The 15,452-nt window shown below is 32.2% G+C and overlaps 2 protein-coding genes across 6 annotated transcripts in view; one reads left to right on the forward strand and one right to left on the reverse strand.

Annotated features, from left to right (window-relative positions):
- Positions 1–129: 129 nt before the first annotated feature.
- LOC120339340 (uncharacterized) overlaps positions 130–15,452 on the reverse strand; it is a 43,720-nt gene continuing 28,397 nt past the window's right edge. For 2 of the 4 annotated variants that reach the window (XM_078116093.1, XM_078116091.1), the window contains exons 15-23: positions 15,198–15,278; positions 13,538–13,636; positions 12,329–12,373; positions 11,997–12,035; positions 10,876–10,954; positions 10,507–10,585; positions 9,752–9,803; positions 3,995–4,084; positions 130–3,421 (exon numbers count right to left, since the gene is read on the reverse strand). In XM_078116093.1, coding sequence (XP_077972219.1) covers positions 3,369–3,421; positions 3,995–4,084; positions 9,752–9,803; positions 10,507–10,585; positions 10,876–10,954; positions 11,997–12,035; positions 12,329–12,373; positions 13,538–13,636; positions 15,198–15,278 — 617 coding nt within the window. In that variant the 3' untranslated portion in view covers positions 130–3,368. The remainder of the gene's footprint in view (positions 3,422–3,994; positions 4,085–9,751; positions 9,804–10,506; positions 10,586–10,875; positions 10,955–11,996; positions 12,036–12,328; positions 12,374–13,537; positions 13,637–15,197; positions 15,279–15,452) is intronic. The other 2 variants (XR_013477822.1, XM_078116092.1) reach the window with 2 other exon arrangements.
- Positions 4,633–9,256, forward strand: LOC120339341 (uncharacterized). Of its 2 annotated transcripts, XM_039407444.2 has the most exons (7): positions 4,633–4,890; positions 5,218–5,333; positions 5,986–6,242; positions 6,632–7,479; positions 7,971–8,097; positions 8,503–8,601; positions 9,035–9,256. In XM_039407444.2, exons 1-7 carry the CDS (start codon positions 4,833–4,835, stop codon positions 9,219–9,221), a joined length of 1,692 nt encoding a protein of 563 aa, XP_039263378.2. In that variant the 5' UTR covers positions 4,633–4,832; the 3' UTR covers positions 9,222–9,256. The 2 variants fall into 2 exon arrangements, with proteins under 2 accessions (XP_039263378.2, XP_077972220.1); XM_078116094.1 differs by lacking the exon at positions 4,633–4,890 and having other exon boundaries at positions 5,960–6,242.

Here is a 15,452-nt window from a genome sequence, read left to right on the forward strand (position 1 = left end):
AAAACAGATAGCAAATCAAGATTTCAAGTTCCATATACAATTATTAGTGCAGTGAAAGAGCCTTCGAATAATGCCTCAAATCTATCCTTCATCGTTCCTATAAACTGGTCTAGCAAAAACCAAACAAAATTTACCATAGTATTGCATGTCATGTTACTGCACAATATTAGCATAAAACAATATTCAAATTATCTATATCTCCTCTATGAAACAAATATTATCTATTAATTAATTAAAATATCAATACATTACAGAACAAATCTTTAACACTCGACAAAACAATATAATTTTTTCAGTGGAATCAAGTCGTGTTCATGATAAAGCAGAAACACATTAGAGGAATATTTCAAAAGATCAACAAGATCTTGGTCCAGAAACTATTTGAAAAGTAGAAAAGAATATTAGAAATATAAAACACTATATCTTCAGTTCATGTGAAACCATCATCCATAAAATAGAGAACCATAGACTAATAAGTCAATGATTGTACAAAAAAGCCAAGAAATGCATAATGAAGCCTAATGATTTTTTCATTTAACCAGAAATGAGAGTTTATTGTAAATTTACAGCAATTTTCAATTTAAAAGTAGTTTATATTCTCTTAAAACATCTATGGCAAAAAGAAATTTTCTTGTAAAATCATCCTTGCCAAATATGGAACAGTGCGTGCTCTTTTTTAGAGAAATTCCAAGCGGAAAAATAGTTTCACAAACTTGAAGACGACGATTATTATACGAAATTTGCCAACTATATGAATCCAATGTAATGAGAAAGTTACATATTTGATTATTTCTAGTCCCAAATAGGCGCACCTGTAGTATGTGCACCAAGATGGCGGACACCGGATCGTAGAATGCGTACCAGGTTAGGATCAGGCCATAATTTTATTTCAATTTTCCCTCTTCAAGTTCTATTACGAGTTTTGGGACTAGCCAAATGACTCCCGTAGTATTTGTAACTGAAATTATGGCCTAACCCTAACCTGGTACACATACCATGTTACGGTGTCCACCATCTTGGCTCACATACTACGGGAGTACCCACAAAAAAGCTTTCCATTTTCTAGAAATTCGAACACAATTATAACTTTAAGTGGGCCAGTAGTCAAAAATGGAGTTAAAAAAACTATAAAATGAATTGGCATTTTCATACAGCATATATAAAATGAAAATAAATTTGCTCAAATGCAATGCGACAATGTTCCACTTGATGACTAATAAAGTGAAAAATATGCATATTCAAGCAATACAATATAGAAATTTATTATATAGAAAATATTAATAACATGTAATTTACAGTTAAACTATTGTGAACATTTGAAGTTATCATAACCAGAAAATAATACTAGTATAGTATTTTTCATCGGACTCTATACATCACTAGGACTGGGGGTCGAAATAATAAGAAAAAGGTTACAGGTAGCGCAGTCTAGTACTTCCTAAATACAGTATACGAGTCTTTGGGAAAAAATCTTTAAATGGATACCATTTGCACTGAGCATGTCTTATTTCAATAATACAATAGTTAAATTCATACATATATATAGCTTTATATCTGGATTATTAAATAGTAAATTGAAATTAAAAAAAGTACAGCAAAATAGGACTGAACAAATTAGAATAAATGCACAAAAGCCAATGATATATAGCAATAATATAGCAGTTGATGATTTTGTAATAAACCCAATTAGGAACTGTAACTTTGCTGAGAATGAGACGAGCACAATTTGCGCTTTGAGATTGATTTTTATTGCAACTCAACAAAATTTGTTATTGTAGGTTGTACAGTGTCCTGGTAATAACATGAGCGACATTAGCACCCTTTAATATGAAATTACATGAATAAGGAGGATTTTTTTCATTTCAAGACTTGGAGAAATATAGAAGAATACTTAGTGGTTCAAATATCTGGCATCAAACTTTCACAAATTTTATTCTGCCCTGTTCTGCCTTACCAAGGTCAGACTCATTTTGTCATTTATGTAATCTTATTGTCCGAGAAAGTCAGACTTTGGTAAGATGGAATTTTACAGAATAAATTTGCAGAAATATAATGCAAGATATTTGAACAATATAGCTGTTTTGATTCTTGTTGCAGTATCCCTGCAGTTGGTGCATACGCATTCACTGAGACATAAACAGTGAGAAACGAGCAGTGGTTGGAGACACCATATCCTATGTATATAATGGTAAAATGTTAGTAAATTGTATTTATTTTTTATATTTTGACTTGAGTGTTAATATAAACTTATTTTATAAGTAAAACATTCTAATTAAAGTAAAAGCATTATGAAATAATAATTTTCAAGTAAATAAAAAAAAAATGATAAAATTTAAAAGACAGCAGTACGCAAAAATGATATAGACTATCTAATTTTCTTTAGCTATATATAGGAACTATAACCACAAGCTTTTTACAAACAATATAGAATTGATAATTTTATATTGAATACTAGTATTTCAAAAAACAAACACTAAGTCAATGTAAGAATGCCCTAACAGAACATTATTCATCAGACAACATTGTCTGATCCTATTTTATTTTTTCCATATGTTTTAACCAAATAGACAAAACTTAAAAAGTTGTTTTGAGAAAACAAGGAACACTTCACCTATGATTATGTGTAGGATATTCAAAATAAATGAACGCTGACATTCTTGCAGTAGAGTCAAAATTATTAAATGCGATTCAGCTATAGCAGCTATTTTTTATACAGCTGATTACTCATATACATCAGTGATCACTCAGAGACGCAAGAAAAAAATAATTAGGTACATATCAAATAGTCATTCAAGAAAAAATACATAGTGGAAGAACGATTACAAACCAAATTCATTTTACTAGACCTAACACAAGACCAGAAATGAAGTTATGGGCAAGTTACAGGTCAAAAAAATAATCCAGATGGCAAGATGTTTTACAAGTTCGACTGGCTTATCACCATAAGATGAAATTTTAAAAAGTGGAAGATGTCAGAGTGAAAATACAAATAAAAACACAAACAGGTAAATTTATATCCATACATACTTTGAGTCGTTTTAGTTTGGTCAATAAGTTTTAATTTCACTGTTTTATATATCCCTTGCTTCCACTTGATTCTTAAGTAAGATATATGAAATATGGATATTGAAAGATCACTTGAATTAGATTTATGAGTAACTATGGAACCTCTGGACAAAACCTCAAGAAAGAGGCTGGCGATAAATTAGTACATGATATCTGTTACTGGTCAAATATATAACAAAAGAAAACGAAGCTAACAATATGTGAATAGATTTAGAATGTGAAATGTAAATAAAAACAAAACAAAAAATAAAATAAAAACAGCGAATTATTGGGAATAACACTCCTTGAAACATTAGGATGCTTTATTTCTGATTTCTTGCTCCTTTGATTTTTCTTTTTAGACGTTTTCCAAAACCTGGAATCAAATAATGTGTAGAAGATAAAAAAGAGTTAACTTGAACTTGGAAATTATGATCCAGTGATTGACACATTGGGTGCCTCTGTAAAGATTTCAGCCCACTACCTAACCCAGGGATAATAAATTAGATTCGGAAAATACCGAACAAAAATGTTGCAGTTGTTTCTAACTAAGAACCACTCTACTTTATTTATCCAGCTTGCATACGGAAGCTCGCTCAGAGAAAATGTTTAAAAAACGCAATAATAAAAAAATACATTTCATCTTATGCTGGAAGGAGTCACAAAATAAACTAACGTTATCAATTCAAATATAGGAGTTGTCGGTAACTCATGATAATAGACGTAATATTCAACAAATATGTGAAATCGTTGAGATATAATGTTGATAATGCAGTGGGTCAATTAACAACTTATAAGGCAATGTTCTGTCGAGATCTTGCCTACTTTATTTACAGAAAAATTGCCCCAAAGTGTTAATTTTTAGTCTCAGCACGAGTTCCTGCACAATTCAAAGTTCTAATTTGGTGATTTAGCAAATGAATATAAAAAGAAAAACACTACTACTCACTAATATCTTGGCCACCATGAATCACAGGTGTAGCAACATAAGTTGGTGTTCTGTCTGTCATTGTGGTGGGAGGAGATCCGTGGCTATCCTCTGAATTTAAAGTTTGAATGATATGATCCTAGCTATTTAATATAGTTCCAGACCAGAGATGTAATTCAATTGAAAGATTGTATAAGGTGAATAAATGAAGGTAGATAGAACATTCAGTCACAGCAAAAATCGAATGACTTTGCTAGCATGATTTTTTATGTGATGGCCATTGACCATACCTGTAATTGTTGAAAACCTTCAATTACATCGGTTGGATGATATTATACATGTATTATTTATCCATACACAATTTGTGAAAGTCAAGAATTTATTTAAAGCATAGACAAGAAAGATGGAAATCAAAGCCAATAAGAAATATTGTAACCAAAATGTAGTCAATTTTAACACACAAATAATAATCAAACATTATGACTCATAAAATGTTAGTCTCAAATAAATCACACTGATAATATAATGAATTAATGAAGCATGCATGAAAATCAATTATTACATCATACATAACAAAATACACCAAGTTTGATTTTAATTTTCAATGAGAAATATCGCAAAAACAGTGTTAATCACAAAATGCTGCATGCACAAGATGACAATTATTACATCACAAATATTAAACTGCATCTATGACATCATAATCACATTTTTGCAAATTGCAAAAAAAAAGAAAAATCAGTTAACAAAATGCTAGCATAAGAAGTGGGAGTTAAAAAGTTTAGGTCAATAAAATTAATATTTGGAGGGATAGGTAATAGATGTGATAAGTAGGCTGCAATGTTAGAGAGCTCTATAGATGGGAAATATTGTCAATACTATTCAACTTTGCAAAACAACTAAATCATTGTCACCAGGTATGTGGAACATTCAGTAGTGCAATTAAAGTCAAAATTCTGTTTGATTTTTAGTTTAGATTTTTTTGCTGATACTTTTTTAAAGACATAAGTATTCTCACATACAATGCTTAAAATAAACATAGATAGAAAATCTGCACTTTTTTAAAGACATAAGTATTCTCACATACAATGCTTAAAATAAACATAGATAGAAAATCTGAAATTTTTTGTTCTGCATTTATCGCAAGATATGTAATATTCCTGGTGAGAAGATATGAACGAAATATTTTGGTTGAGTATATTATTATATCAATATTTTATATACATATGTTTATTTTTTTACAGTGTTTAACTACTACAAAACAAGACAAGCAGGTGTTTCGAAATCCGTAAACATGAGACGAGCAGTACAAGCTTGGGAATCAAGAGGATCTGGAAGAACAAGATCAAATTCGCAAAAGGTACAATACTTTGAATATTAAAAAGATAGGTTTTTGAGAAACATTTTTTGGTTGATCATAGGAAAAAATGTGCTTTTGAGCATTATAAACCGTTTATTTATGTTTTCTTTATTTTAATTTTTGCAATGGACAAATCAGTGTACACAAATTCACAACGGGTTTGCTAGGGTGTTGTTATTTATGAGTGTGTGGTAAAATTAATAACATGTTTATAGTTTTGAAAATCTAAAACAAAAGATAAGCAATAATGCAAGATCATGATTGTTTCAATTTTAAATCAGATTTCTCACGTGGTTTAATATATATTAAACACTGGTTCAATCGAAAATGGATTCGGATTCGGATGGTTTCTAGAAGGCCATAACTTTAGTTTTTGAATTTACTCAGTAAAGTACTGGAGCCATTATTTTTATTTTTTACTGAATTACTACAATTTAAGAGGAACATTTTTCATTTCAAACAGCTCGACTGTCTTCCTATTGCTTGGCCACAGAACTTTTTTGCAAACTCTGTGCTCTCAGACCTCACCGTGTGAGACCACCGTGTTCATATTGCATTGCTTTCTTGTTTATGAAGTATTGTGACATTAACTTTGTCAGCAAAATTTCCTTTGCTTCTATTTCTAGCTATTCACAAATTTTTCAAATAACAGCGCATGATGGCTAAACGGTTCAATGCAAGATGGCCAGGACAACGATGTTCATACAACGTTAAATCAACAGGAAGGACTACTAGGGCAACATACGAAAGTAGATCCAGGTTGGCAAAAAAGTCCAGAAAAAATATCTGCAATGGTCGAATGAGGACACCAAGTCAACAAGCAATCATAGATAGAAGAAAACTTCATGATAAGAAAGATACTTTATTGAAGAAGTTTAAAATTAAAGCAAGAGATTCACCAAGTACAAGGCAAGTGAATTCCGACAAAATTATTTTGTGTAAATAACAATTATTAGTTCCCCCGAGACATAATTTTTGCGTAAATGGCATGTGACAAGAATTTTTTTCGGTTCTATCAAAATTCACGTGGTTAAAATCTAGTAATATTAAGTTTTTTTTGCGACTTTTATCTAGACTGAATCAAAATAACATTCATATCACACAAAAAAGGCAAATTTAAAAGCGTAAAAAAGTGATAAATAAATTATGTAAATGAAATATAAAGATGATATATTATTTTATTAACCATTATAATTCAAAAAATCAGTTCACCATCATGAATCATTTAAGTTTTACTAGGTTTTAATGAGATTTGTATACACTAGGTTATGTTAATAAAGATAAATACCTATTTACAGATGCAAACAATGGGTCCGAAATATTCCACCTTCAAGTACATGGGTGAGGGAACACACCTTATCCGGTCATGACATGGTCAATATGACTTCGAAAAAACAAGCTGCTGTGCCTTCACAAAGACACAAAAAGAAAAAAAGCAGGCACCGTTTGACGGAAAAATCATCTCAACGATCGCTTCTTATGAAGCGGATAATGCAGAAAAAAATGAACATGCTAAAAAACCATGTCCAGAAAAATCAAAGAAAACATAAGAGACAAAGGAAAAGCATTCTGCAGAAAGTCAATCCTGCAGCAAGCGCTGGAAAATTTGACGTGGAAAAATTAAATCGAAGGACATTGTCGAACAGTTGCTCGGAAGATTCGTATGAAATGAGAAGAAAAGCAGCGCAAGTAGTACGAAAGGTATGGTCACAACCAGTCAGACATCACAAAGCGAAAAAATGCAGCAAAACGAAAAACCGAGATCATGAAACTAACAACAAAGGAAAACTAATGCCTAAACGAAGCCAAAAATATAAAATGTGGATGGTGGATGAAGCACATAAAGCTCACGAACAAAGCTTAACTAATCTCGGTTATAAGTCATTACAACTACGAGCTGACAATATAGTCCAGACACGATCCGAGGAAAAACGTCGACAAAAGCAGACAATGAAAAAAAATCGTGTTAGTCGTTGGAAAAGCTCATTCCGCAAACTAGAGAAAAGAAGCAAGAAAACTGACAGAAAATTGAAGAAAATACGTCACTGGATGAAAGAAAAAACCAAAAACAGGCCGAAGTGCAATCTTTCAAAAAAGATTTATGTAAGAAAACATAGACCGGGGCTTTTCATCAGTAGAGAAAAAAGTAAGTACATTGCGGAAAGCTCATACAAATATTGAAATTTTTGCAATAACAAGTATTTTAGAGCAGGGGTGAGCAACGGGCCACAACCCGGCTCGCCGAGCCATTCAGTGTGGCCCTTGTTAACACTCAAGTTTTTTTCCACCAAGCATCAAATCCCAATCCAACAGTCTTTTTTTAAAAAGACGCAGACACAGGTAAAAATCCATAAATATTTTTGCTCTTATCGCTGCTTTAAATCGTTCGCCTTTTTGACCAGTGCCTTTATTACTGTGAGGCTGAGCGATAGCATTTTTATTGTGAGTCATTGTAAACTAAATTTTTTAAGTGTCCCAGATAGGTGTCTGGAATCGGTTATAACTGAATCTAGGAATGCTCCAAAGTCTGAATTCAATATCAACACTAACACACAACAATCAAGATGTATATTGTCATTTGTCAGTTCTGTGGCTTGTTTCATTACCAAATTAAATTCACATATTTTTTTTCTACAGAGAAGCCATCTTTAGCATGGGCAATTTTACAATCCATAAAACTACTAGAGGAAAAGGGTATACCATATCCACTTGCGATACTGAAGACCGTAAAAGAGAAATGGGGACAAAAAGAACTGACATTAGTGTAAGATTTTTCCCAAATTGTCCAATATTATAATATGAGAATAAGGTATTTTGTGTAAAAGTGTGCTTGTTAACATCTGATGGAGTGCAGATAACCACATTAATTGATCATAATTTTTGTATAATTGAATACACACACAACTTGAACAGCTATCTGAATGAAGGCACAATGTGTTGTCATAATGAGGCTCTTCAATAAAGCGCTGAGAGAAGTCTACGCAAAACTAAAAAAAATAACAAAAGACAACAAGATTTCACAATTCTCAAATCTGAATCTATATCTGAGCCATGTTGCAAGGACGCTTGAACGAGATGTGAAAATTTATAGAAAAAAAATGTCTTGGCATCAGCAAATTACGTAACAAACAAATGAATCAATTTCAATATGAATCATATTTCTATCCAGAGAATTGAATGATGCTTTGAAATGGATGGCAAAGAAAGGAATCTTGAAAAGCAATCCAACAAAAGATAGAGAAAACACAAGATATTCAGTTGCTGATAAGTGAGAACATGCTTATTAAATTTGCAATTCTAAGTTTTATATAAGCTTTCATTCAAATTACCCTATATATATTGCTTATAGATGTACATTAGAGGTTATTAAAAGAACATATCCCCCTAAATGCTGCCTCCCCCAGTGACAGAAGATTTTTCTATATAATAGGGATAGAACAGTATAGCCTATTATTCAAGCTCGAAGAAATATATCATAATCTATCAGATTGACTATATTGTTGTGATCAAATGCCAGGTTACTTAACAACAGTAAAATATTATATATTTCATGGCAATGGTTCACATAGTAATTGAGTTCACAACATATTTAAACAACATATTTGTACTTGTTTCGCTCCGAACCAAGCTCTCAACAAGCAGGCCACCACCCTTGAACACCAGGCTGCCCCACTTGAATAACTGAGCGATCTGTTTTTCAGACAAAAAAGTGGGAAGGAAAAGAAGAAAGTATCATTCAAAAAAGACGACAGTAGCACAGATCTAGATCGAGATGACAGAATTGCAGTAAAAGAAGGAGTTCCTAGAATCAGATTCCAACATGGAAATAAAGAATTCACTTCTGTAAAATGTAGGAAATATGGTAGCGAACATATGAATACAAAATAAAGTGAAGAAATAAATATGACATATAAAATACAAAATGTGGTGTTAATGAAATGAGACTAGCAACTAGTAATCTGAATTAATGGCAGAAATCTTAAAGGTCACTGAATTTTATCCCCAGAGCGTGGGACAGGTGGGGGTCATACTCTAATAAATGGTTAAAGAAGGGTGATGTGAGCTGATACAAGTTCACTACTGGGAAGACTAATGAAAATATACTTCGAAAGTTTATTAATATGCATTCGCTTGAAAAATATATATTTTTTATTCAGCACTTATGTTTTGGCATCAAACAAGGGCAAGAGATTTCTACTCGAAATGTGTTAACCTGCGACGCAACACAGTTGAGTCTGGCGCTCCAATCACTTGATTGAATTCATTTGTTGAATTCAGACAAAATACACAACTTCATGCCATGAGACAACAAATTCATGCAAATTAGTACATTCAATGACTACTACTACCATTATAAAAAATCATAATTTCACAATTTTAAAAATTATCTGTTACAATTCAGTAAGTTGTTATCTCACCTTCTTTTGATTTCCCTATTGTTGCACCAACTTTTGAAAAAGCGTTGCTCGTCTACATGCATGTGTGAGAGATGTTACTTATTAGTTTCATTTGAATCAATCAGTAATCATAGGTTACAAAAAGGGTTTTGAGGAGGATAGCATTGAGGCCAAAGTGTATACATTTTAACTCTATTAGGCACTCCGTTAAAATTGTGATTGGGTCTATATAGATTTTCCTCATACTAAAATAATTGATTACGCTTCAGCGCAGATTATTATAGTGAAATTCGAAAAAATCATCTTAACTCTAAAGTTGTGTCAGTCAGCACATTCACTATATAACAAATCACCATTTTCGCACCTACAACAAATGCTCGGGATTCTACATACTGTTATGAATTGAATTTATTGAAGTATTAAACACAGGACCACATGATCAATGCTCAATAAGTATCGCTGAATCAGCACATCTACTCATTGTAAATGACAATGGACTACAAGATTTCTTACAAAATATATGGATATATTAGTTAGTACAGTTATCACCGACCATTATTAGCTAACAATTTGTATTAAACACAGGCAACAACACCGGGCATGCAATGTATCCAATAATATTCTGAAATTAGGAGTTTTTTTGGTATTTTGAGATTCCAGCATGTGATAATGCTTCAAGTTTAGCGTGACAGAATCGCATCAAATTCAAAAAATATCTCTGATAAGTGTTATTGAACGCAAAAAATAACAAAAACCAAAATAATTTCCCAACCTACCTTTTCCATTAATCCTTTTGCTTTGGCTGCTATGATATTGGTTCCTAAAGCTACATTAGCACTGGGTCGTCTTCCCGAACTAAATTAAAAAAAAGAACACTGTTTCCAGAAGCTCCATGTGTACATTCAAATGAAATCTCCACAAGTATTTAATATACAAAAACCGATAGATACGTGGTATCAAACTTTGTTTTCTATACCTCTTGTTTTATTTGCTCGTTCAAATTTAATCAAATACAACTGAAATCGAAAAAAATAAGTATGAATTCGTGTAATGAAAGTTCTATTCCCTCAAAATAAATGAAGCAATCGAAACTACTTTTTAAAGGTCCAGTGGTATGAAAAATTGAAATGCAAAAAAATACTCACTCAGCTTGAGGAGCTTTAGGACTTGGTGAAGATAAACTTGATTGCTCAACAGCTTCATAAGTCTGCTGTTCCTCAGAATCTATAAGAAGTATGTTATTAAAATTCGAATTTGAAATATGTATAGGAAAATTACCCAAGATAGGCTGAACAGGAAAACTAATTTTTTATATCCGGGCCAGGTGGAGGTTGGAGTGACCATAAGATAATCAGGGACTGAATGATCTGAAAGTTGCACTTCAGAAGTATTAAGTGATAAATGCAAGAGGACAAGGCTGAATATTTCTATAATACCTAATTATTTCAAATTAACTGTAAAATACTGTATATTTCTTTTATTTATGTATAAATTTTTTCATTTGTTATCGGACAATTGCAAAAGGTATGCTACATGATTTATGTCAACAAGGGTGAACAGCTAAAGAGTGTTGCATCATGCAAACTTTTTCACGTAAGAAAATAAGTAGATAAATTTATTTTCTCTATATAATCCTAATTTCTTTATATGTTCTATTCAATGATCTACATACTCAGAACCAAAAATTAAATATACAGTTCAACTCCCATGCACTACAAAACAAGTAAAGAATATTTCTAAGAAATGAATTGTACAATAATTCCAACTACAAAAATGTATAGGTTTAAATAACGCCAGTAACATACATTTTGTACTTGCGATGAAAAAAATTTAATTTTACAAAATATCCACACTTGAAACAATTTTCAAGAACAAAAATGTACACACAACGTTCATTGAAAACTTTGAATCAACAAATTGAACTTGACCAATCATTTTTTACAAAAATGCTCAAACAGAAAGCCCAAATTCTATTTTATCTTTGGAAACAGTGAAAAACTATTCCAATATAACCTTCCTAATTTATTTCATTCAACTTTAACAATCAAAAGAATATTTCTTTCTTAGCATATTAAATTTTTTTAAGATTTCGAATAGTGATTCTGTAAAAAGTATGATGTGGACTAATTTAATTGAGACATATTGTGGAAAAATTGAGCTAATATAAAAGGCAGGTGTCTCTTTATTTTATTTAAAGCTAATGAGAAAAATTTACAACAAAACAATAAAATGCACACAAATGAAAATTGTCAACACACTCATGTACCCCAGTAAGGTCTCGGTGGAAGTCGCCTTCGTCTAATATCTAAATAAGTTTGTAAGTTCATAAAGTAGGTAACTATCATGAATGTTAAACTTTCGCAGCAAACTTTGCTACGAGCAAAAAGTTTTGAACAAATCATATTTTTTTCTGCTTCTGGAAAGTGGTTAATGAAAAGGATAGCAAGAGTTTGTGTGAATTAAGCGGAAAGTTTTCTCAAACTATATTCTTTACTTAATATGGAATGTCATACAATACAATTTTTACTCCTTAATGTTCTTACTTAGGATCTGTCCAATACAACAACAATAACGAATTATACTTATTTCATAGCTCACCTTCAATTGTCACATATGAATCTGCTGTTCTTGTTGGCAAAGCAGCTGTAAATAATGATAATAGGAGCATTAACAATAACAATATCAAAAGAGAAGTCTTTGATGCCAGACAAGATCATCAGTCAGTGACGAATTTACATATTTATCGTCGGGGAGAGGGAAGGAGATAAGACGGATTATTCATATGGCGAACCATGGCCTCTTGTTCAGTTGCCATCCCATGGCAGGTATTGAACTGGTTGGCCAGTTATTAGTCTCAGATGCATGAACTTGATGGTGGGTAAGGTAAAGTCATCACCACTGGTCGGCGAGCGAGGTGACCAGAAATCCTCTCGCAAATAATTATCCCAAGGTGATTCGACGCTGCAACCATCACAGGGTATGCGTATTCCTATCGTTTAGCGTGATGCACCACACTGTTGAGGCTAAACATAATTTTGTGCTGAATATAATATCAAGTGGTATGATTCAAGCATGTATGCTTTGAGCATGGGGAAATAGGGCATTGTATTAAATTGCATATTTAAATTGATTTTCAAGTTTGCAGCTCTAAACAAGGCTCCGCACAAGCAGGCACTGTTAGGTAAATTTTGAAAACTGTAATCTTTCCAATTCAGCATTGCCTGCCAGCTGCCAATTATTTTGGCATTTCTTCATTCGAGTTGAGCATGTAACAAATGAAATGCACTGGAAACCTGGATGCTTTAAATTAATTTGGCCAACCTAATATCATATTTCAATCAATAAATTTTCAATTTATACATTACTAATATAATTATAAAGACGTAAGTTCCACAATAAATACATACAATCAATATCAATGCAAGCAATGACAAAGGAGAAAGTTGCATATAGGATCTTAAAATACTTTGATATGTGAACGCACAATATGGTAGTGTGATGACAATTTGATTAAAGTCAAATGAGTAATATCACATACAGCTTTTAATATCTTACAGTTTATTAATAAGGAAATTAAAGAGCAAAATATATATTGGAGGTTGAATAACTGGAGATAAATTTTTCGTTATTCCGAATTCTGACAAAATTTTTCTTCAACTGAAATTTGTTCACAATCAATTCAAGACAAATCAAACTTCATTTAATTCATAGTCATTTTGGCTCTAGAAGTATGTTTTTCAAATTTAAATAAATTTCATGGAAAAGCATCTATAATCCAATTTAGTTTTCCAGTTAAGATAAACTTACGAGCGGCTTCAGTGAGAACGATTTGAGATTCAGCTGTTCTAACAGGAAGTCTTGGTGGAGTTGCAGAACGTCTATGTTGCGGAGATGGACTGATATCAGCTGAATATAAAATAATTTTAGTTATTGAAAGGCGAGAAAGTTGGGCCGAACCAAACTGGTGTTCCAAGCTGAAAATTTCACGTAAATCAGTGTTGAGACGGCGCAAGTTATCCACTCGAATCGAATTTTGATCATTTTTGGGACAGCGTGAGTTATCCACTCGAATTGGGTTTTAATCAGTGTTGAGACGGTGCCAGTTCTCCACAATAATCGAGTTGGACTCTAAACCCCACTTAGCGAAGAGTCATCAACTAACTGCGAGTGAGTTTTAACCCAGTGATCACCTCAACTTTGAACTCAGACTTGGACAACCTGTGACTCGACATGGCTACTAACCAACACTGGTTGAAATCACCTACCAGACACCCAAAATGTAATATATTGGGTATGCAGTGCTGGGTAGGAGGCGCCCTTACAGTCCTTCCAAAACATATATTACCTTTTTACTTATTATCAGTAGATGTTTATTCAGGCCCTTATTCAGTTTCACTGTGTGTGAACATACAGAATATTCAATGAGAAATCCTTATCTGATTGCTTGTGACATTATCACACTTGATTGTGTGGAACCTCATTAGGAAAACTCATCAGTATCGATGACTCAATTTGTTCTAAGGAAATTTACTCATAACAAGGTCACATGCACCCGCTCAGATACAAAGGGGACTTATCTCTGAGCAAAGTTACGGGTAAACACTAAAATGCCAAGAGATACCGAGATGATAAGGAGTTATAGTGTACAATAGCAGCTCATGTCAACGCAATCAAGAAAACAGCTACTGAATAGCCTAGTGAATTCCACATAACTGGAAAACTTGGAAAAAAAAGGATTTGCAAAAAAAATTGATAGATACTCTGACAATAAATGTTTGAGAGCTCTACATCATGTATCATATTGAAAAAACGTTTTAGGAGAAGCCGGTTCCAAGAGTGCAGGAGAAAACAGTTCATTCGAGTTGAAAAATATTTGAAAGCCAATCGTATCTGATTATTTGAATTCAATCGAAGAGATTTAGTATTAATAGTATTAGTTGAGTTGATATCCTTCAATGTGCCTCACAAAATGACTGAAGTTATAAATGTAAATATCAACTTGATCCTTAATAATTTAAAAACACAAAATCATAAATAGTGCAGGGAAAATGCTGGTACATTTTCTTTCGACTTTTAACATAATAGCACTTTCATATCATAAAATATATTAACATATTGAATGAAGAAAATGTCAACGTTCCGCATTTTTGTTCAAATTTCTCTGGTTACACCATGAGTGATGTGGCAGGCATGAGACGGTTTGAATCTAAGATGTCTATCTTAATTAATTATATAGGTATCATTAGTATCTTTTGATTCAAAGCAAATAACACTAACAACCACAAGTTAGTATTGGTGTGTAATATTCCAACAGCTATAGACATGATCAGTAGGATATGTCATATGTCTCAAGTCCAGCCAACCATTAGACCACACCTATAACCTATCCTTATTCCCATAAGTTTATCTTGATATTTGTTAACACCAAACAAAATATAATGTAATATAATATTATTAAGTACATTACCACTTGTATTTGAGTTAGATCTTTGCACACTAACGTCATCATTTATTTCTCCATATGCATCATCAATAAATTGAGAATTTTCTAAAAAAAAAAAAACGATAAATACAGTTTGAACTAAAAATTTGAAAATTATAGGGTTGAAATAAAATTACACAAATTTGGTATTCTGACCCAAAAAATGTTAAAAAGTGTTATCTATGGTCACGTCAGATCTCATTCAGTATATGCTGAAAAATTGATTTTATTTTTGCAATA

This window comes from Styela clava, chromosome 9 (genome assembly GCF_964204865.1).
Source record: "Styela clava chromosome 9, kaStyClav1.hap1.2, whole genome shotgun sequence".
Lineage (NCBI taxonomy): Eukaryota > Metazoa > Chordata > Ascidiacea > Stolidobranchia > Styelidae > Styela > Styela clava.